Genomic DNA, 20,508 nt, shown 5'->3' on the forward strand with positions numbered 1-20,508 from the left:
TCTGTGTTTGATTCCATTACGAAAGAGAGAAGGAAATAAGAAACAAACAAAGAACGACCAACAAATACATGTAATAGTAACATATCTTGACTTTACGCATATCCGTCCACACCAATCCCGCCGTACTTCTCTTCATTCAGAACTATGCACGATTTCCACGAATGGTGGAATCAAAACAAAACAACATTTGTCAATTTCTTACAACATTTTCCACTACAAACAAAATCTAACCCAAAGTTTTCCAGCCAAATTCCATCAACAATCAGCCCAGCAAGAATCTCCTCCAATTACGCCGAAACCAGTCCCAAATGGACCACCTTAAAATTCAAAAATCCCAGCAGCCTTCTTTCTTGTTTTCTTTCCCAAGTATCAAACTTACTGGTTACGATTAGGAACCTTCTGGCTCTCCATTTTGATGCTTATTTCAAGAGAAACACTCTTTCAGATTGTAACAAAACTCTAAACAATATGGATCTACTGGAGATTTGGTTAGTTTTCATTGTGAGCAACCATTTCTCATTTGTCTCTTCTCTGAACGAAGAGGGATTAGCTCTGCTGTCATTCAAAAGCTCAACTTTTGATTCTCAAGGGTTCCTCCAAAACTGGAATTTGTCTGATGCAACACCGTGTTCGTGGAATGGAATCACTTGTTCAGAACAAAGAGTTGTCTCTCTCAGTATTGTAGACAAGAAACTCTCTGGTACTCTCCATCCTGCACTCGGAAAACTTGGGTCACTCCACCATTTGAGCCTTCAGAACAACAATCTTTTCGGAAGCTTCCCAACTGAACTCTACAACCTGGTAGAGTTACAAAGCTTGGACCTCTCACAAAATCTCTTTAATGGTTCTATTCCAGATGGGTTTGGTTCCCATTTGACATCTCTTCAGAATCTCAATCTTTCCTTCAATGTGCTCCACGGTTTGATCCCTGCTGACTTTGGCAACTTGTCCAACTTGCAAGGTACTCTTGATTTGTCTCACAATGTCTTTACCGGCCCAATCCCGGTGAGCCTAAGCAGCCTCCCTACAACCCTTTATATTGATCTCAGTTACAATAATCTCAGCGGCTCAATTCCACCACAAGAAGCTTTGCAGAACCTTGGACCAACAGCTTATGTAGGGAATGCCTTTCTCTGTGGACTTCCCCTTAATGTTTCATGTTCATTCGTAATACCACCGCCAAATCACAACCCATGGTTCCATTGCCCATCACATGGAAAAGGTGGAAAAGCTTGTTCCATAATCACAGGCTCGGCTAGTATCATAGTTGGTTTCTGCTTGATTATCCTAGTAGTATTTTGGTGCAAGAGAGCTTATCCGGCTAAAGGTAGTGAAAATCTAAATGGCTCCTGTAACTTTCGGCAGGCATTGATGTTTAAAACAGAGTTTTCTTGCTTCGCAAAACATGAAGTTGAGCCCCTACCAGAGAACATGGATAACTATAACTTTGTACTACTTGATCGGCAAGTCGACTTTGATCTTGAGCAACTTTTGAAATCCTCGGCTTATCTTCTAGGCAAGAACGGGAATGGGATTGTGTATAAAGTGTTTCTAGAGAGAGGATTAAAGCTAGCAGTAAGAAGGTTGGAAGATGGAGCTTATGAAAGATTTAAAGAGTTTCAAACTGAAGTTGAAGCAATAGGGAAAGTGAGGCATCCCAATATTGTAGCTCTTTTAGCTTATTGCTGGTCTGATGAAGAGAAACTGCTCATTCATGAGTATATACCTCAGGGAGACCTAGCCATTGCAATTCATGGTAAATATTCAAAACCCTTTTACACAAATGGATCAATTTCACACCAAACAGGATTAATCGTCCAAATTGAGAGTGTTTTCACTAATAATGCTTCTATTTCTAATGATATTTTCCAATATTCAACCAGGAAAAGCAGAAATTTCCTACTTCAAACCACTTTCATGGAGTGATCGTGTGAAAATCATGAAAGGAATAGCAAAGGGATTGACATACCTTCACGAATTCAGCCCAAGAAAATACGTCCACGGCGATCTGAAACCAACCAACATTCTCCTAGGCAACAACATGGAACCCTACATCGCAGATTTTGGACTCGGACGACTAGCAAATGCCGCCGGAGATTTCACCGGCCCACCATCGGAAAAAACCTCCACGGCAACGCCGCGGCGGTCTCCATTCCGATCAAATTCCATGTGCTCCTCTCTGTCGATAGGGTCGTATTATCAAGCCCCGGAAGCGTTGAAGGCGGGAAAACCATCGCAGAAGTGGGATGTTTACTCGTTGGGGGTGATATTACTAGAAATTATCACGGGAAAGTATCCGGTGATTCAATGGGGTTCGTCAGAGATGGAGCTGGTAGAATGGGTGGAGCTTGGAATGGATGAAGGGAAAAGGGTATTGTGTATGATGGATCCGTCAATGTGTGGGGAAGTGGAGAAGGAAGAAGCTGCGGCGGCCATTGAAATAGCTGTTGCTTGCACTCGGAAGAACCCTGAAAAGAGACCTTGTATGAGAATTGTCTCTGAATGTTTGGAAAAATTGGGAACTTCATCGTAATTGAACCCTAAGCAAAATGTGAAGATGAAGAACATCTCATGCATGACCGCCGTAGAACTTGGGTGAAAAACACCGACCCGAACCGATTTTATTCGGGTCTGTTCGGGTTTAAAATTACCGATTACGTTAAAATTATTTCTTCGCCTGCGACTCTGCTTCATTTCCTCGTCTTCGACTCTTCTTCACCTCTTCGTCTGCAGACTCGGCATCATTTCTTCGTCTTCATCACTTCGCCACTCCATCGTCTTCATCACTTGAGTTTCTGGGAGTTGGGTGTGTTTACCTATTGTTTTTGCCTTCCTTTTCGGCCTTTTCTGTGTTTACCTAACTATATCGGCCTTCGATTACAGCTTCCTCAAGCTTTCTCAAGCTTCCTCGTAACCTTCAAGATCTTCAGATTCTCAGGTATTGTTGGGTTTTTTTTTTCTGTCTGTTTTTTGTTATTGCCTATTGGATGTTCATATAGGAACTTGGATGTTGGGTTTTTTTTTTTTTTTTTTTTTTAATTTTTTTATTGGCTATATAATCGGTAGACTGTGTTGTTTTCTCAATTTTTCATCTGGTTCTCATAAATAATAATAATAAGAAGAAGATCAGACTCCAAAAACTTCATTAATCTTCACCCAATTAATCGGTAGACTGGGGGCAGGTTTTCTGGAGAGCTATTGATTTCATTACCCAATGGCCTAATGAGCTTATAACAGCCACTTAATAAATCATAGAGGGTTAATTGATCAAATTAACCTCAAAAGTTGAGGAGTGATTTATTTTGGACTTTTGGCCAAGAAAACCAGAGTGTTTTATCAGATTTAGAGAGGGGTTTGGACTCTTATGAGAAGGTCTAGAAATACTAAACTTTAATGTTCTTCCACGTGGGGTTTTTGTGGTCTAGAAATACTAAACTTTAATGTTCTTCCATGTGGGGTTTTTGTGCCCGAAACTTCAGTACTACTTGTTTGGGAGCTTCCTTCATTTGCCAACTAAAGCTTAACTGCAATGGTTAGGGAACTAGAAGCATTTCCTTAGGTTTATAGTTCTTATCACCTCATTTGTGGTAAAGAGAGAGATCAGAGAGAGATGACTGATTGTTGTGCATTTACATAACATCAATATTATCTTATGCTACAATGTAATTTTGTATGTCAGCATTATTCTAAAATGAAATTTGAGTATCATTTTAGGATTTGATGGGTCTTTACAAATGACTAAAGAGAGGGTGAATGTGGAAATTTTCAAAAACTAATAAAAATTTCATCTTTTGACAATATATATACATAAATTCAATGTGATTGTGAAGAAATTTCTTGATCTATGTTGTAAATTGTAACGTACCTTGGCCAATAATAATTGTACTATGTTTATTACTTTGATTATATAAAATGAAAGCAAATTATATGTTATGTGGATAATTTGGGTTTGTGTATGGATTACAATTAAGAGGTTTATTAATTTGACTATCCTCACTCTGTTTGCATTCACATAAATCAATCTTTTTAAGTGTATTTTGTTTTTAGTTTTTAGTGAAGTGTATTTTGGTTTATGTTTTTAGTGAAGTGTATTTTGGTTTATGTCAAATCTAAAGACTTTATCTATAGAGAAGTCTTAATTATATCCATATATACACGCATTTTATTAATAAATTAAGTTTACCCGACGGTGTCCAATAGTATGAAACATTCCATCCTTCCTCCTCCTTGTCATTATGAATTATGGAGTCAATTAGATCTTGACTGGTTTGTGTAATTGCTTATAATTCAAGTGTTTGTATGAGAACGTGTAGTTATTGTTTATGAGAAATCATTAAATCTGACTTGTTCTTTGAATAAGCCAAAATTTCTTTTTTCGACTATGACAGTATAGTTAAATGAATCAAATAAGTCAAATTTGAGTATTTTTTTTCTATGTGTTTTGTTTGATGATTATTAGGATGACTTCATTCTCGGTAGAGGAGACTTCAAATCAGAGTTGTTCTAGTCCAGTGTTAGGAAAAAGAAAACCAGTTAAACCACCATCATCGGTATGGGAACATTTTATAAAAGTAGAAGGATGTGATCCTAAATATCCTAGGGCTGCTTGTAAACATTGTGGGACTTCATATGCTTGTGATTCCAAAAGAAATGGTACCACTAATTTAAAAAACATTTAGAGAAATGTAAGATGTATTTAAATCCATTGGAAGATAATGTTGAAGGAGAGGGAGATTCTGAAAGTAGTTTGATGGCTGCATCATTCACTCAAGAAAATTGTAGAAAAATGCTTGCTAGGATGGTTATCTTGGATGAATTGCCATTTAAGTTCGTAGAAAGTGAAGGGTTTCACCAATTTTGTCGGGCATTAAATCCAAAGTTTGTGATTCCATCAAGAGTAACCGTTGCAAAAGATTGTTTTCAAATGTATACGAGGGAGAAAAAAAAGTTAAAAAATGCATTAACTCTAAGTGGCCAAAGAGTTTGTTTAACAACGGATACATGGACTTCTGTGCAAAAGTCATATAAAACAAGTATATAAATAATTTGAGATTGGATATTTAAAGTTTAGAAGTTGCGAGATGTTTGCAAGATACAAAAAGTAGCTAAAATCTTCATAGAACATGTGTAAAATCACCATAAATCACATAAAACAAGTATATAATTGATCTAGGATTAGACATTTGAACTTGTAAGATGTTTGCGAGATACAAAATCACTAGTTATAACCATAAAAAAAAAAAACATGCGTAAAATCCCTCTAAATCATATAAAATAGGAATATATAATTAATTTGAGATTGGACATTTGAAACTTGAAAGTTGTATGATGTTTTGTGAGATATTTGCAATGTCCGTAAGATTCAAAAAACAGTAGCTAAAAACTTGTTAAAACATGTGCAAAACTTTCCTAGATCACCTAAATAGGAATAGAATCAATTTATCATTAGTTTTACAACATGTTTTAGCAAGTTTCTATCTTGCAGTAAATAATTATTTCATGTGAATTATGGTGATTCTAGACATGTTTTAGAGAGTTTTTAGTTATCGTTTTTGTAGGGTGCAAACATCTTTAATCTACAATCAATTTATACACGCTTGAGGTGTTTTGAAAAGAAGGTAGAGCAATGATATATAGAAAAGTTTTAGTTAAAATTTTAAAAAGAACAACTTGTAACCGAGAATCCTTTTTTCCCATCTTCTTGTATGTGTTTGTCGTCAGCCAACTCCACTTCACGCTAACCTCATTTGGTTGGGTACGTAATCACCATCAACCGTCGGTTAGGTAATCATCGTTGCCGGGCACACTACTGTGAATGAAATCGCCGTCACTTGGGTAGTCATTATTGGCAAGAATCAGGATTGGGGAGATGGGTTTTTACGCAGATAGCTATGGAGAATTTAGGGTCTGTTTCACTATAGTGCAAAATAGACATTTCATAGGCTCATTTGCCTTAAATGTCATTATTATGAAAACTCATTCCATAACTCTTTATTTATTTATTTCTTCCTTCAAATTTCTCCTAAATTTTCATTCTTGTCTTTGTGGATCTTTTTGAATCTTTAGACATTTTTCAATTCAATTCCTCGTTTTCTTTTCACTCGATTGTCGTCTTTGGAGGTTTACTGCAAGACATTTTTTTAAGCCTTGCACTCTCTCATAAGCCCAGAGGCTTCTTCTCATGGTATACAATATTCGTGTTCTCCCTTTGCTTTGTGACATCTTGTAATCAGCCCTCATTTTCGGGGTTTCCACTGCTTTTTTACTTGTTATAATTCCTTGGAGGAATGTTGTTGAATCTCTTTGTTGTTTTAACCTTTTCGGCGGCAACGCCTTTCAGATTAATGGGTTTCTTGTAATCAGATTTCCCAGTTGCTAAATGCAAAGGAAGTTGGAATTGCTTAAATTTTGTGAATGATTGGCCTGTCTGTTACACTTGATTTTGAATTAAATGTGTTGTTTTTGTTTGTAGAGGCGGGTTATCTATCTATGAACACTGTGGGGCTTTCTGTATGAGTTCTCGTGTTGATTTGATTTGGAAATGAAATTTGTTCTTTGAAAAGGAAAGACTTCTCTAGAATTGTTCATAAGCAGAGCCACTGTTTGAATAAATGTCTGTAAGAATTATAGGGCGTTTACATCCATACAGTTGTTAGTTTTCTTTATTCCCACTCCAAATAAAAGCGTAAATCTTTCAAGGTGTGATGCAGTGAAACCTTGGAAGAGAGAGATGGCAGCAGCTTCATTTAGGTGGATACTTCAATTACACAAGGACGTCCCTAAAGCGGCAAGATTCTACTCTGAAGGCTTGGACTTCACTGTTAATGTCTGCACTCTCCGTTGGGCGGAGCTTCAATCTGGGCCTCTCAAGTTGGCTCTCATGCAATCCAAGTAATTCCGCAATTTTTACTTCTCTTCGAATTGATTAATCCACGCAGTAGATTTGTTAGACCGAAAATGAATGTGCCATGATTAGGTACCTTGTTTGTGTTTGATGTTTTGCCTGTGAGAAATTTAAAATGAAATCGGTCAAATAGAGGTGTATTTGGCCAATGGGTGACGAGCTTCGGGTATAAATGGTTCATTTTCATATTTATTGATTCCTGACGATGTTATATTTTGTGAAGCAAATTCACTTGACTCCTTTGCTAATGCTCACCTGAAGTATTAAAACAGAATTTGACACCTCTATTAGAAGTCTTTTTTTTTTTTGGATAAGATACTATTCCATCGATTGAATGAAATATCCAAAGATATCAAAGGTACAAAAGGGCTCAATTCTGAATTCACAGGGTATACAAAAAATGTTTCTCGTTTGCAATAAGAAAAGGTTTATGTTGGTTTAAAAGATATATGGTGTTTACTGTTAGGGACAAATGAGCTATGGAGATACATGAAAGGGTTTATCTGAATTAATTTAAAACAAAAACAATCTACATTGTTTACTTGGTATGTATGTGGATTGCTGGATATTTCATGAAAATTCTGGTGTTTGTCAAAAAGATTTCTCCTGAAGCACTTTTTGTTAAATCGTTTCCCTTTTGGGGTAGCCGTGAATACGAGGGATTTGAATGTTTAAGTTGTGGCATGGACTTGTTTTGTCCTTAATATAAATTATCAAAGCAAGCAACTTGAGCTGTTTAGTATTGAAGCAAATTTGTTGTTCTCCTAGTTCGACTTTGAAATTTGAGGTTTTTAATTTCACATATTTAGAAGCATTGCTAACCTGGGGTCACAGTGACCATATTGTCCAGCAAAAGGGTTATTCTTCACTGCTATCGTTCACGGTGACAGATATTAACAGCACAGTGACCAAATTAATGGCAATGGGAGCTGAACTAGATGGTTCCATTAAGTATGAAATACACGGAAAGGTACAAACTCCCCACCCCCTTCCTCTTGGATCATAAATGATTAAGTGATTTTAAAGTGTCAAATGCTGACTTCAGGTTGCGTCCATGCGATGTATTGATGGCCATATGTTGGGCCTTTATGAACCAGCATAAGAGCTCGGAATCAACTTTCATGACTACTTGCAACATACGGTGGCAGCAGTGTGCTTATGGTTTCTTTAACTCCACCAAAGGCATGGAGAAGACATGGGATATCACATTTTTCTTTGGATTTCCTTGAATAATTGATAGAGTTTGTTCGTCCAGGTCAATTAGGGCAGTACACAGTGTGTAAAGCATAGGGCCTGAAAACATTAAGAAAATTCTCAAATGTAGAATTGAAAGGACGGACATATTTAATTCATCTTAATATTTACCTGTCATATAGATAGGATATTTCTTGTTATCCATATCTCCTAGAACCGACAGGAAATCATTTTTTGATTCTTTTGGCAGGTCATCTGCTCGTTTCTGCCTGCTTATGGAGTTTGGATCTTGTACCTGTGTTTCAAAAAAATTAAATTTGACTTCAAAACCTTATCATATATGATCACCTGGCATACTTAATTTCTAGCATCTCATGTGTAGTTCAAATTTCAATGTTATGGAGAAAGTTCTGAGTAGAAACTTTATCACTAAAGTATGCAAGCAACATATTTTCGTTGAGAAGGCCAAACATATTTAGTTGGATGCTGTTATTGCTTTATAAATGGTTTTTCCTGACATTGTTACCTGGTTAATCTGAAGATGTGTATACATATTTGCATGGAATAATGGTGTAGCCCCAACCTCGTTAACTGAAAATCTATACCTTGATGCTGTTTCTACGTTCACAATTCTTCTTGTCTGGACATCAATCAGATTATAACTGTGCCCAACAGATACTTCGGCCGAGCGAATTCTCTGTAAAGAGTATCCAACCCCACGCGTCATATTTTCAAAATTGCTCTGGTACACTAGAACATTTATGCTAGAAGACATTATTGCGGAGTCTTACAAATATTGCATTTTCAAGACTTGTAGACTCAAGGAGGTCCCGGGAGATAAAGTTTCGTCCAATGGCCCCGGCAGCAATCTCATCATTGGTTGGAGGCACTGAATTCAAGGTAAATGCCTAAAAGAGTAAAAAAAAAAAAATGTTATGTTTTAGCGTTCAATATCAAAATAGTTGGACAACAATGGAAAAGATGTTATGTATCACTCTTCAATATTTCAAAATCTATGATGGAGACCTGGAATGCTTGTTGTACAACTGGCCAGGCCAATTGTTGCCTATGTAAGATCTATATGTGCTTAATTACTTCACAATGAATTAGTGAATGATAACGATATGAGAACTTTACCAGTCCATGATCATTAAAACCAAAAGCGCCGCTCGGAAGCTCTCCAGCGTAAGTGTAAGCAAGAAAGGAGAGCCCATTTTGCAATATTCCTTTAACTAAATAGCTATAAAAGTGAAGAAAAAAGTGAACTTGGTTAGTAGTCCTTTTTGAGCTATTTTATAAAGTGCAGTGAAGTTCAAGTTTGTGAACTTACGTGTGGCCAACCAGAGCATGGTTGGCATCTTCATTATGTGCTGCAATGGCCATGTTTTCACTAACAAGAAGAAGATCAGAACAATCATCTGAGCAATCAACTGATGAAGGTACTCCCTTCTGAAGAAATGGAAGAATCTCCTTCCTGAAGTTGATTAGGATAATCTGCATATTGATTTTCATCGAAGACATCATAGACAGAACAGAAGACTAGGTATTATTTCCACACATCTCTCTCTTTTTATTCCATTTTCTAAAGCTAGCAATAGCAACTCATCTATCAAGTCAATGCTAAAAATTCTCTCTACATTTGTATGATTACCTCAAGAATAGGAACACCACTTCCTTCTGCAATTCCAACAAGTTCATCCCAATATATTGGAAACCTTGTCTTGTTATTATTGCAGAGAGCTTCAATAAGAGGTTGTGATTGTGGGGATTGAGCGAAAGGAAGGAGCTCATTGCGAAGAACAAGGTCGGTGTGCAATCTGCTCTTTATTGTATCTGTGAATCTCTTTCCAATCAAGAACCCCATCTGGTATGCAGATTCACATGGACCAACTTCAAACATCTCCAGCTTTTTGTCTTCCATATCCCAACTTTTGTTATTTTTTCTCAGCTTTTTCTTCTTATGGTGTTTTGGTGCAATTGAGGCGTGACTTATCTTCTTCTCTATCTACGTGCCTGCTTTATGGTAAATGGTTGGTTTTAAGAAAATTGGATAGAAAAATATTTTTTAACCTATTCTAAATATTGAGAAAATGAAAAACAATAAAAAACACAATATAGATATATAAAATAAATAAAGCAAAAAAACGAAGTCAAGGTTCCTTTCCTTTTGGGTCCCCATCCCCTGTTTGAGTATCTTCCCGTACACTCCCTTTGCTCTGTTCTGCTCTCCTCTCGCCAACGCACCTCAAACCTCCCGATCTCACATACCCATATGGACCCACCACCGCCACCATCCCCCATCGCCTCCCCTACCGCAAAGCTCCGTTTGATGTGCAGTTACGGCGGCCACATAACCCGTCGCCCCCGCACCAAGTCCCTTTCCTATTTAGGCGGCGAAACACGCATAATATCCGTCGACCCAACCACCGTCAACACTCTCTCCTCCTTCATTTCCCACCTCCTCACTATCCTCCCCATCAAACCCCCCTTTTCCCTCAAATATCACCTCCCTCAATCCGCCCTCGACTCTCTTATCTCCCTCTCCTCCGACGTCGACCTCCATTTCATGTTCTCTGAGCATCTCCGTCTCTCCTCTTCCTCTTCCTCTTCTTCTCGCATTAGGCTCTTCCTCTTTTTCCCCGAACCCGAGAAACCCCATAATGTTATTCATCATCCCAAGACTGAGGCCTGGTTCTCCGATGCGCTTAAGAGTGCGAAGATTTTGCAGAAGGGGCGCGATTGCTTGGTGGGTTTTGATGGGGAAGGGTTGGTTGGAGAAAATGAAGTCAAGGGTATTGTTGATTTGGGTAATGGGGGTTTTTCTTTGCCGGAATCCATGGTTTTGGAGACTAGTTCTTCTTTTGGATCATCGTCTTCTTCGGCTTCTTTGGCTAATGTGTCTCCTCCCATTAAACTTCAAAGTGAGGATTATGGACTCAGTTCGGTGGCTTCGGATTGCGTCGCAACCCTCGCGAGGTAACTTTGACTTTTAAATCTGCTTTGTTTCAATTTAGTCATAAGCTTTGTTCTTGATGTTTTAGTATTCGCTCTAGTTTACTTAAGCCTCTCTAAACATCCTTTCCTATTTTTTGGATTGTGTATACGAGAATGTTAAACTGGTTAATTGTATTAAGGTTTGAGTGAAACCAAGTAGGAAGAAAATGAAGATTAAACTGTTTAATTATCATTGCTTTCTGGGAAGGAAAGCAAAGAAGGATATGATTTTCCTGCTGTGTCTTTTTCTGTTTGGATTATCATAGTTTTTCCAGTAAATTGGTAGATATGAAATTTAAAGCTTAATTTTCTCAAAAACCATGCAGATTAGTTTCAAGATCATATTTATCCCTATTTTTCTTGAGCTCCGATAAGAAGTCTTCTAATAGGCAAAAGGATTTGTAATCTTTACAGTGATATTGCCCCTACCAATTCATGTTCTTCAGTTGAGAATGGGGTCACGTCTGTTCCTGTGATATCAGAGAGTAATTTTCACAACCTCGCTGCCGGAGTTCGTTCCCGAAACCCTCACGACTTTTCAGGCTATGCCCAACCGAACCTTTTTCAGCACCAGGAATTGCAGTTTGTTCAACCAAGCATACCGGTAGAGAGCTGCCTTCCAGTTGTGTATCAAATGCCTTCTTACTATCCAGTCCAGCAGCCTCAGTTTGTGCATTACCAGCCGATGCCGAACCATGTGTATCCTGTGTACTATTTGCCCGTTGGACAGACACAAGTTTCAGCCCCTTCCAATCTACCCGTGCAAGCCCCTGTTGGACAGACACAAGTTTCAGCCCCTTCCAATATACCAATGCAATGGGGCTTGCACGATACTGCGACTGCAAACTCAACTCATAGTTTGGTTCTGCCCGATGCATCACCTGTTGTTCCTCTTCCTCAGGTAGCTTACAAGGAGATGATGCCCGAGCCACACTCACAGAATCTTGGAGCAATGCCATCTCTTGCAAATCCAATTTCTGCTGACGAAGTTCAGCAGCATCCAGTAATCATTCCTAATGATGTTGCAGCTGATGCATTGGATGAAGTTGGACGTACTTGTGACGAATGCAATGACGATGATCCTACGAGGACCTTAATATACAAATCTCAGCCTCTGCCACCACTGCAAAGTAAACCAAAAGTCTCAACGAACCTTCTGTCGGAAGCAATGGCACAGCTGCAGATGATAAAAATCAACCAGTAAAAGATTTTGATGACCCAGTTTTGTGGGATTCTTTTTCTTTCATGATTGGAGTTCCTGATGAGGATTGTGTTATAGGTGTAAAGACTGAATGGTTGTTATTCTTGTTCTTTTTCTTCTCTGTCTATGTTGTATTTCTTTCTTTGGTCATCGGAAGAATCATCTAATGTATGTTAAGCACAAGTGTCCTTTTTTTATATGGAAATTGGGTTAGAAATGTTATAAACAATCCATTCAACTTAGGAGCTTAAGATTGAAATCAATCCGTTTAAATATCCAACATTTACACTCTTTCGTTAGGTCTTTGTTTGGATAAACATTGTGTGATGTCAATATTTTTTTATTAATTAATTTATTAGAGGTTCACAAACAATTAACTTGGGCTATTAATGAGGTTATTTTCAACTATTATAAAATATACTAAAATATTTATAGTATATAGCAAAATATATATATTTTGTTATATTTTAAAATATTTTTAAAAGTTTAATTATTTAAAATGATATTTTTATTGTATTTTGTAGTGCATTTAAATTATATTGACTCACTAGTTTTTTTTTTTCTTTTTTTAAGGAAATGCATTTAATAAACTAAACACCAATAGAAAAGTTGAGGAGAATGAATGTAGGATATAATATTGAAGCCCAACCACATCTTTAGAGCAATAAGAGTTGGCGACAATCATTACAGACAATGGTTGGAGGAGCCAAATGGTGAGCCATATACCATTAGCGGAATGGGCATACCAGTTAAAAGATGCAATCTGATAAGAAGCAGTTAAAGCCCTGATCACCTCGACAACTCAGACAAGCCAAGACTCTTAGGCAGAATAGCATTAATGAGTTCACTCAGGATGCATTCCAATTGAGCTTCCAGAACCTGGGGAGACGTCGACACCCACAACTCCATATTCACCTACAACTTTCACCCCAAAACTGGAGCTTCAAGTGAGCAAACACCCACAAACTCAGAATATGTAAAATAAACACAGAATATGTAATGGTTCCTCTTTTGGTGATATTGCCGAGAGTAGGGAGGGAGTAAGTAACAATCTTCCACATCGATAACTTGACTTTGGGAGGCACCCTTGGACTCCACACTTACCTCCAAAAAGGTTTGTCAATAAAAAAAAAAATAAAAAAATTAATGATTGAGTCGCACAATGCCTTCCTTCTGTAAATAGCCAAAGTATAAACACACACTTGACAGAGAACCAACCTTTTAGGTCGAGGCTTCCAACTAATCTCATCCCTTCTCCCACTCCCCCTGCGAGGAATGTTAAGAATCAAAGTTGCATCAATGGGGAGAAAAATACTATTAACCAAATCTCTATTCCAATTCCCATCATTGTTTAAGATGTCCAACAAACGCATTGATTCCAGTGAATCATCCATACAAATAGGTTTCCTTAGCCCCTCGTTTGGCAGCCATGGGTAATGAAAAACTTGAATACTACTTCTATCATCCACCTTTCATCAGAAAAAGCTCCCTCCCCCTTACAAGTAAGAGAGGGACTACTGTCTAATAGTAATGAATCTTGAATTCTGTACGGTATGAACTCAAAAATTATTCAATAAATTTTTTAGTTTTCAATTTGAATTTTCTCGGGTATGAAATTAAAAACGTTCCATAAAATTTTCGAGCTTTTGATTTTTAATATATTTTAAAAACCAATTGCTCTATTTCATACAAAATTGAATTCCAGGTTGAATAAAACTTTACATATTTGTCTCAAACAATTATTATACTAAAAGAATTAAACATTTTTTCATAAAGCTTACCAACAAAATAGTCACCCACAAACAAAATTCAAGATTAAATTTATAGTTTAAATCTCTGGTTTAACAAAGGCAAAAAAGAAGAAACATTCAAAAAAATAATTAAAAGAAAAAGCCAAAAAAGCATAAAAATGATTGATAAGAGTGAAAATAAATAAATAAATAAATAAATAAATAATATAATATTTATTTTCCACTAGAGTAGAGATGCCCCTTTTTTTTCGTGGGGTGAGATTCAATATTAAATTGCCCAAATTTGGGTGTAAAGACAAAAAGGAAAACACCTTGGGAAGTGAGAATTTTGGGAATTTTAAGGCAAATCATTTGCCCAAAATAATAGGAGATCACATGTGTCCTAAATTGGATGAACCATGGGACTTACTTGTCTCACTTCAATCTCCCTTTGGTTATTTTGTAGGCTGCCTTTAGTTTCCATTTCCTCTATTTGGTCCCCTTCTATTCTTCTTCCAACTTAACTTTACCTATCAATATTCAACCTCAAATTTCTTAAAAAGAAAAACTATGAAACTAAACTTATTTTTATTCTTTCATTTCTATTCTTTTTGTATGAAAATTATTTTTGTGCATTTTAAGTTGTATCTATCTTAATTTATAATATGGTAACCTTTTATACTTTCTTAAAATATTTTTTGAATTTTTCTAGTATATACGGTCGAAATAAACTGTAAAAAGATGAGTTGTTGCTGATTTTGTACGAAGAACATTTTTTTTTAATGAGAAAGTACATAAAACTACTATTTATCACAGTATTTGATTTCCATTAATTATTAAACAAAATCTATAAATTTATTTTAGAAATGAACACATTAACCAAAATGGGTTTAACATAGTACTAATAATTGACCCGACCTTCTATCCTAGAAATGAAAAGTTCATTTCCCATTCTCGACAATAATTTTACTAAACAAAATGGAGCCCATTATGTAACGATATACTAAATGCGACCTTAAATGATCGTTCGCATGGGCGCTAAAAATGTGTTCGTATGAAAATTTTATTTAACAATGACACGAACTAGTGAAAAACCGACCCCAAACCAACTAGAGCGATTTAGTAAAGTGCTAAAACCGACCCAACATTTTGAAAATTCTCAATTTGAAGCTTTACGAATTTGACACCAACCGACCTCTTTCATTTTTTGATCGACCGACTTTGGTTAACTAATAACCAATCAAGGGATTTGTGGTTCGAATCCCCTTACTCATTGTGTTAAAAAAATAATGAGTAAGCTAGAAACATGAAATTAATATTTGATTAATTAATAGATAAATATAGCAAAATAAACCAAAATATTTTAGATAGCAAATATCATAGTTATCTACTATTTGATAGATCAAAATAGACACAAATAATAGTCTATTGTAGTTTATTGTGATTTATCATGAATAGATGATAATATTTTAATATTTTTATAACTATTTTTAAAAAAAAATTCATTTAAAATAATTCTCCTTAACTAGCATCACATTTACCTAAATATTGATCAAAATAGTAACAACTAATATACATATAAATATTTTTCTTCAATCATATTTTATTTGAAAAACACCATTTTAATTTGTAGAATCAAACGAATTATATGTGAAATTAGTATAAAGATGTATGTAAACTAAGTAGAACCCTAAAAAATGATATAAAAATCAGTTTTGGGTTGCTAGATTTGCCACCCAACCTAACTACAATTTAGTGCCAAACTTACCCAATTTCAAGTTATATTGTTATTTATATCCAATTTATATTCATTACTTAGATAATCTTCATCTTTCAAGTTAGCAAACGAAAAGAATATTAGTTATTATATTAAATTTATCTTTGTTTTTTAATTTAAGTCTCGAAGTTCAAGCTAGAGTAATGCTAAAAGGGGAGAAAAAAAAGGACTAACCTCATGAAAAGTTTGCCACATGGTAGTTGTCTTTGTAATAATTTGGGGAATGGTTAATGTCCCATCAAAGAGAACAGTTTTATTACAGGGAGGAGACATTGGCCTGGAAAGGCCAAAAAAATATATCCTCTCTCACACCAGATCCAACCCCTGCACCTATCAAATTTGAAGAACTTTTGACACCAACCACTTTTTACTGCCAAGTTTTCATTTTTTTCTTTGTGGGTCTTTCTGAATATCTTTGCATATTCAATTCCAAGTTCACTTTTCACCCCATTGTCGTTTTTCGAGGAGCCAGCGGGTATTTTTCAAGCCTTCCACTCTCTGATAAGCTCAGACCCTTCTTCGCATGGTATGCAATATTCATATTTTTTTTTCTTCCCTTTGTTTTGTGACGTCTTGTAATCAGCCCTCATTTTGGGGGTTTCCCCTGCGTTTTACGTTGTTGTTATAATGCCTTGGAGGAATGTTGTTGGATCTCTTTGTTGTTTTAACATTTTTGGTGGTGGCAACGCCTTTCAGGTTTGTGGGTTTTCTTGTAATTGGATTTCCCAGTTGCTAAATTCAAAGGAAATTTGAATTGCTTGAACTTTGTTGTGAATGATGGGCCTGTCTGTCTGTTGCCGTTACTATTAAATTATATGTGTTGTTTTTTTTTTTGTTGAAGCGGGTTATGGATCTATCGAAATTGCAGAGCTTTTCCATATTGGTTTGATTTGATTTGGAAATGAAACGTTTTCTTCTTTTGACTTAGTTTTTTTCTTTTGATAATCTTTCCTTCAAAATTGTTCAGAAGCAGAGCAACTGTTTGAATAAATGCCCATAAGAATTGTTGGGGCTGCAGAGACTTATATTTATTATCCCATTCATTTGGTGGAAGCCTTCATGGTTAAGGTTTTCTTTTGTAGGGTAATTATACGAACAAATATAATTGTTTGGAGACTTGTTAAGATCTCTTTTTAGGGACTTTTGCAAGATAACTTTGAGTTGAAGTAGGTTTTCTGGAGTTTTTAACAATACTTTTCCCCTGAAGGTTTTGTTGGGGTTATTTAGGTTGTATCACAAACGAGACCACAGCTTTCCTCCTCCATAACTCTTGATTGCTTTCCATCCGTTAATTTCCCATTGATAGATCACCAGAATCAAGAGAATCAAAAGGTATCATTTTCTACGCTTTGTTTTTCTCGAGGATTGTAAAGTCTGATTCTAAGCTTCTTTTTTCTTTTGTTTTTTTTTTTTTTTGCATTAAGTATACTTTTTCCTATTTTTGTATTAGAGAATCAGATTTGATTAATACTAATTCAAGAATTTTTTTCCATTATAGAAGGACTTCCTTATTCTCTCTTCACCCTTCTTTACGGCTCTTCTTATTAATGAAAAGTCTGTTGTAGAATTTTCTTTTTAGATAACTTAGGACTGTAGATGGGGTACACCTTATTGAATTTTAAATCAAATTTCCTAGTTGATCACTTTCATGGTGTCGGTTGGGCAAGCAGGTGACTTGGGCATTCCTAGATAAAATTCCACAGATATTCATCCAAATTCATCTTGATTGTGACAATAACCCCTAGGGTGGGGATGCCTTGTGCTATGCAATGTTCATCAATAGTTTGTTGAATTTTTGAGTTTTGAGATCAGCTCTGTTACAACAGTTCCATCTTTTCTTGTACTATTTTCAGCCCTGCTCTCCACTTGATGAAGGATGATCCTAATAGTTCTACAATACATTACTTCTAAATCTTTTGGATGAATTAGTTCATGGGTCAACGAAAATTATATTTGCATAAAACTCTTCATTGATTCCACTTCTCTTGTGTTCTACAACTTTATTTAACTATTTGATTTTTATACCCTAGCTTAAGACAACAGCCAGGTCAACCAACAAACTGGTTCTTTGGAAATTCATTCTATAGGGACTATCTACTTTGAGCGCTCTGGATGCATTTGAATCTTTATCCCTCTTTCATTTATAAATAATCTAACTTATTTCTCTTATACCTAGCTTTGTAGTTTTAATGTAACTATTTCTATTAGCATGTTTGTAATCAAATTTGCGCACCTCGTTGATGGATGTTTGCATGTGTGTGCATATAAAATTCTTTGAATTATCTTAATTTGAAATATACAATGCATCTTTCTTTGATTTTCTTAGCCTTTGTTGAGAGCCTAGAGTAAACTCTTCTTTTTCGATGTATTTGTTCTTTTCTGTTTTTGGACAAGGTGCAATATATCTTTTTCTAACATTTGTACAATTAGTCCTGCTGAGGAAAAGAGAATTCTGGTATTTTCTCATAGTTCTTTTCTTCTATTAACATGGTTTACAATGCAATTTACTGCCATCATATTACTGCAAGGTGAAGGTGGAGCCTGATTTATTTCACTTTTGGCTTATGCTTGTGCAGAACAGCAGAATGAGGGAAGTGCAGGTTGGTTCACACACTTTAAGATCCCATGGCGTTGCTGTTGCGAGGATACACTTGCACGATTGGTTTATATTTCTTCTTCTTGTGCTTATTGAGGTCATCCTATATTTGACCCATCCATTTTATCGCTATGTCGGAAAGGACATGATGAGTGATCTCAAATATCCTTTCAAAGATAATACTGTTCCTGTCTGGGCTGTACCCGTAGGTTTGCTTGTGTTTTTCTTGTCTATGAAAACTTTTATATATAGGCTGGAATGGAAACTTATGCGAATTTTATTTTTCTTTTTTGTGATGTGTGGATGATTAGCTGTATGCAATGCTGTTACCAATAGCAGTTTTTCTATTCGTGTATTGGCGTAGAAGGGATATTTACGATCTTCATCATGCCATACTAGGTGAGATACTTGACCATAATTTCCTTTCTCCCCATTGGTGATACTTGTATGCAACTAGCTGAAGTAAACTGGAATATCCTGCAGGTCTCTTTTACTCTGTCTTAATAACAGCAGTCATTACCGATGCAATAAAAAATGCAGTGGGGCGGCCTCGACCGAACTTCTTTTGGCGTTGTTTTCCTGATGGGAAAGATGTATGTTGCTTGAAGCGATATTTGGCAGTTTTTTTTTGTCTGTTTTGATACATATCTTGCTTGACTTCTAGTTACATATTGGTTTCTTATTTCTCAGGTGTATGATAAATTAGGGAATGTTATATGTCATGGTGATGCGGATGTTATCAAGGAAGGGCATAAGAGCTTTCCGAGTGGGCATACTTCATGTAGTTACAAAATTTTATTCTTTCCCTTCTAAGTTGGTACAATAGTAGTTTGATTTCAATACTGGGATATGGTATTTTAACCTTCCTGATTTCCTTTTGTGAACTTTTGTCCTGATGCAGGGTCTTTCGCTGGTCTCGGCTTCCTGTCATTGTACTTATCAGGAAAAATAAAAGTATTCGATCAGCGAGGTCACATTGCAAAACTCTGCATTGTTTTTCTTCCCCTGCTTTTTGCAGCTCTCGTTGGCGTTTCTCGAGTGGATGATTACTGGCACCATTGGCAGGATGTGTTCGCTGGAGGTCTGCTCGGTATGTGCATTCTCCTTCATCATCTTGTCATTATTGCAACTTGTACATAAAAATAAATGATTGTAAAGAGCTCTACTATTGCAGGGCTTGTAATATCTACCTTCTGCTACTTGCAATTCTTTCCACCTCCATACCACTCTCAAGGTATATAGTTTTGATCCCAAAACCATGACTCATTCTTTCTCTACTGAAGATTTAACTAGGCGTGTTGTCATTACTAGTTGCGTGCTCATTTGCTGTAATTAAATCATGGGTGTTTTCTCGATTCTGGCTTCTAGGATGGGGACCATATGCATATTTTAGAGTGTTGGAGACACTTGCCAATCCTCCCCCGCCGTCGAATGCCATAATTGTTGTGCAGAATGAACAGGACGTCGAAAGGCAGGCTGAGAACGGGGCAGATGACCAAAGCAACGATAGATTTTTAGGATTGTCAATTGACTCCAATTCTCGTTCAACAATGCAGGAGACTGAAACTGAGAGGAAATAAGTGGTTGCATATAATGTTTGTTTAGAGGCTTGAAAGTACTTTGCTGCACCTTCCATGGCACAGCATTGGTTGTATTTGTGTGGTTGGAAGCTAATAATTATATATCATACAACTTTTGTACAGCAGGTTTTTCTTTGGTTTTTTTTTTATATAATATGGGCCATTGTTACCTTGTAAACAACTCTTTTCGGCTCTAGTTTTTTACCAAAGCTGATGCTAAAAACCAACTTGTTTCTTTTTTATAATCGTATGATACCTACTATTTAATTGGACAAATTGAATTGTTGATCAGTTTTTTGAATTTAAGTTGTATGTAAGCACATGGATATATGAATGTGTAGTTGGTGCATACAAATTAAATGGAGAAATAAGAAGTCCAAAAAGATGTTGAAAGATACAAAAAATTGTGAAAAGAGAAGAAAATACATAAAATTAAAGGGCAAGGTAAGGGGTAAGAAAAGGAAATTTCAAAATTGAATGAGGGAAGGCTGCTTATGTTTAGGATCAGAATTGAGATGAGAGAAATAAGAAT

The 20,508-nt window shown here is 36.2% G+C and overlaps 5 protein-coding genes across 19 annotated transcripts; 4 read left to right on the forward strand and 1 right to left on the reverse strand.

Moving 5' to 3' along the window:
• The first annotated feature begins 144 nt into the window (after positions 1-144).
• On the forward strand, positions 145-3,140 carry LOC103485458 (receptor protein kinase-like protein ZAR1). The gene is made up of 2 exons (XM_008443067.3): positions 145-1,756; positions 1,884-3,140. Exons 1-2 carry the CDS (start codon positions 145-147, stop codon positions 2,531-2,533), a joined length of 2,262 nt encoding a protein of 753 aa, XP_008441289.1. The 3' UTR covers positions 2,534-3,140.
• On the forward strand, positions 2,572-8,437 carry LOC103485457 (uncharacterized). 7 transcript variants are annotated; one of them, XM_051082008.1, is made up of 6 exons: positions 2,712-2,806; positions 2,884-2,938; positions 6,473-6,617; positions 6,700-6,891; positions 7,739-7,874; positions 7,950-8,437. In XM_051082008.1, the coding sequence occupies exons 4-6, from the start codon at positions 6,731-6,733 to the stop codon at positions 8,004-8,006; spliced, it is 354 nt and encodes a 117-aa protein (XP_050937965.1). In that variant the 5' UTR covers positions 2,712-2,806; positions 2,884-2,938; positions 6,473-6,617; positions 6,700-6,730; the 3' UTR covers positions 8,007-8,437. The 7 variants fall into 7 exon arrangements, with proteins under 7 accessions (XP_008441276.2, XP_008441275.2, XP_050937965.1 ...); XM_051082009.1 differs by having other exon boundaries at positions 6,711-6,891; XM_051082006.1 differs by having other exon boundaries at positions 6,473-6,613.
• Positions 7,673-10,019, reverse strand: LOC103485456 (uncharacterized). 2 transcript variants are annotated; one of them, XM_017043930.2, is made up of 7 exons: positions 9,750-10,019; positions 9,429-9,592; positions 9,236-9,338; positions 8,890-9,006; positions 8,625-8,795; positions 8,270-8,393; positions 7,673-8,197 (listed from the first exon to the last, which is right to left on the reverse strand). In XM_017043930.2, exons 1-7 carry the CDS (start codon positions 10,017-10,019, stop codon positions 8,061-8,063), a joined length of 1,086 nt encoding a protein of 361 aa, XP_016899419.2. In that variant the 3' UTR covers positions 7,673-8,060. The 2 variants fall into 2 exon arrangements, 1 of the variants encoding a protein (XP_016899419.2); XR_007819414.1 differs by having other exon boundaries at positions 8,179-8,197; positions 8,704-8,795.
• A 273-nt stretch (positions 10,020-10,292) lies between these two features.
• LOC103485455 (uncharacterized) lies at positions 10,293-12,522 on the forward strand. The gene is made up of 2 exons (XM_008443051.3): positions 10,293-11,074; positions 11,507-12,522. The coding sequence occupies exons 1-2, from the start codon at positions 10,371-10,373 to the stop codon at positions 12,294-12,296; spliced, it is 1,494 nt and encodes a 497-aa protein (XP_008441273.2). The 5' UTR covers positions 10,293-10,370; the 3' UTR covers positions 12,297-12,522.
• Positions 12,523-16,038: 3,516 nt separating this feature from the next.
• Positions 16,039-20,096, forward strand: LOC103485460 (putative lipid phosphate phosphatase 3, chloroplastic). Of its 8 annotated transcripts, none has more exons than XM_008443078.3 (9): positions 16,039-16,326; positions 17,008-17,132; positions 18,377-18,601; positions 18,708-18,795; positions 18,880-18,989; positions 19,087-19,177; positions 19,298-19,486; positions 19,571-19,630; positions 19,765-20,096. In XM_008443078.3, exons 3-9 carry the CDS (start codon positions 18,386-18,388, stop codon positions 19,974-19,976), a joined length of 966 nt encoding a protein of 321 aa, XP_008441300.1. In that variant the 5' UTR covers positions 16,039-16,326; positions 17,008-17,132; positions 18,377-18,385; the 3' UTR covers positions 19,977-20,096. The 8 variants fall into 8 exon arrangements, with proteins under 8 accessions (XP_008441300.1, XP_008441294.1, XP_008441296.1 ...); XM_008443072.3 differs by having other exon boundaries at positions 17,028-17,132; XM_008443071.3 differs by having other exon boundaries at positions 16,311-16,496; positions 17,028-17,132.
• The last annotated feature ends 412 nt before the right edge of the window (positions 20,097-20,508 follow it).

Source organism: Cucumis melo, chromosome 3 (genome assembly GCF_025177605.1).
Source record: "Cucumis melo cultivar AY chromosome 3, USDA_Cmelo_AY_1.0, whole genome shotgun sequence".
Classification (NCBI taxonomy): Eukaryota; Viridiplantae; Streptophyta; class Magnoliopsida; order Cucurbitales; family Cucurbitaceae; genus Cucumis; species Cucumis melo.

Excerpts from the sequence above, each read along its gene's own strand:
- LOC103485458 (XM_008443067.3), top strand. The coding sequence starts at position 145 with ATGCACGATTTCCACGAATGGTGGAATCAAAACAAAACAACATTTGTC. Across the intron at positions 1,757-1,883 it reads CCTAGCCATTGCAATTCATG|GAAAAGCAGAAATTTCCTAC; the intron begins GTAAATATTCAA and ends ATATTCAACCAG.
- LOC103485457 (XM_008443053.3), top strand. The coding sequence starts at position 2,572 with ATGCATGACCGCCGTAGAACTTGGGTGAAAAACACCGACCCGAACCGA. Across the intron at positions 2,939-6,710 it reads CAAGATCTTCAGATTCTCAG|TGAAACCTTGGAAGAGAGAG; the intron begins GTATTGTTGGGT and ends GGTGTGATGCAG. Across the intron at positions 7,875-7,949 it reads AGTATGAAATACACGGAAAG|GTTGCGTCCATGCGATGTAT; the intron begins GTACAAACTCCC and ends TGCTGACTTCAG.
- LOC103485460 (XM_008443071.3), top strand. The coding sequence starts at position 16,428 with ATGCCTTGGAGGAATGTTGTTGGATCTCTTTGTTGTTTTAACATTTTT. Across the intron at positions 16,497-17,027 it reads GTGGTGGCAACGCCTTTCAG|GTTGTATCACAAACGAGACC; the intron begins GTTTGTGGGTTT and ends GGGGTTATTTAG. Across the intron at positions 18,990-19,086 it reads GTTTTCCTGATGGGAAAGAT|GTGTATGATAAATTAGGGAA; the intron begins GTATGTTGCTTG and ends CTTATTTCTCAG.
- LOC103485456 (XM_017043930.2), bottom strand. The coding sequence starts at position 10,019 with ATGGAAGACAAAAAGCTGGAGATGTTTGAAGTTGGTCCATGTGAATCT. Across the intron at positions 9,339-9,428 it reads CATGCTCTGGTTGGCCACAC|CTATTTAGTTAAAGGAATAT; the intron begins GTAAGTTCACAA and ends TCACTTTTATAG. Across the intron at positions 9,007-9,235 it reads GTTTTAATGATCATGGACTG|GCATTTACCTTGAATTCAGT; the intron begins GTAAAGTTCTCA and ends TTACTCTTTTAG.
- LOC103485455 (XM_008443051.3), top strand. The coding sequence starts at position 10,371 with ATGGACCCACCACCGCCACCATCCCCCATCGCCTCCCCTACCGCAAAG. Across the intron at positions 11,075-11,506 it reads TGCGTCGCAACCCTCGCGAG|TGATATTGCCCCTACCAATT; the intron begins GTAACTTTGACT and ends TAATCTTTACAG.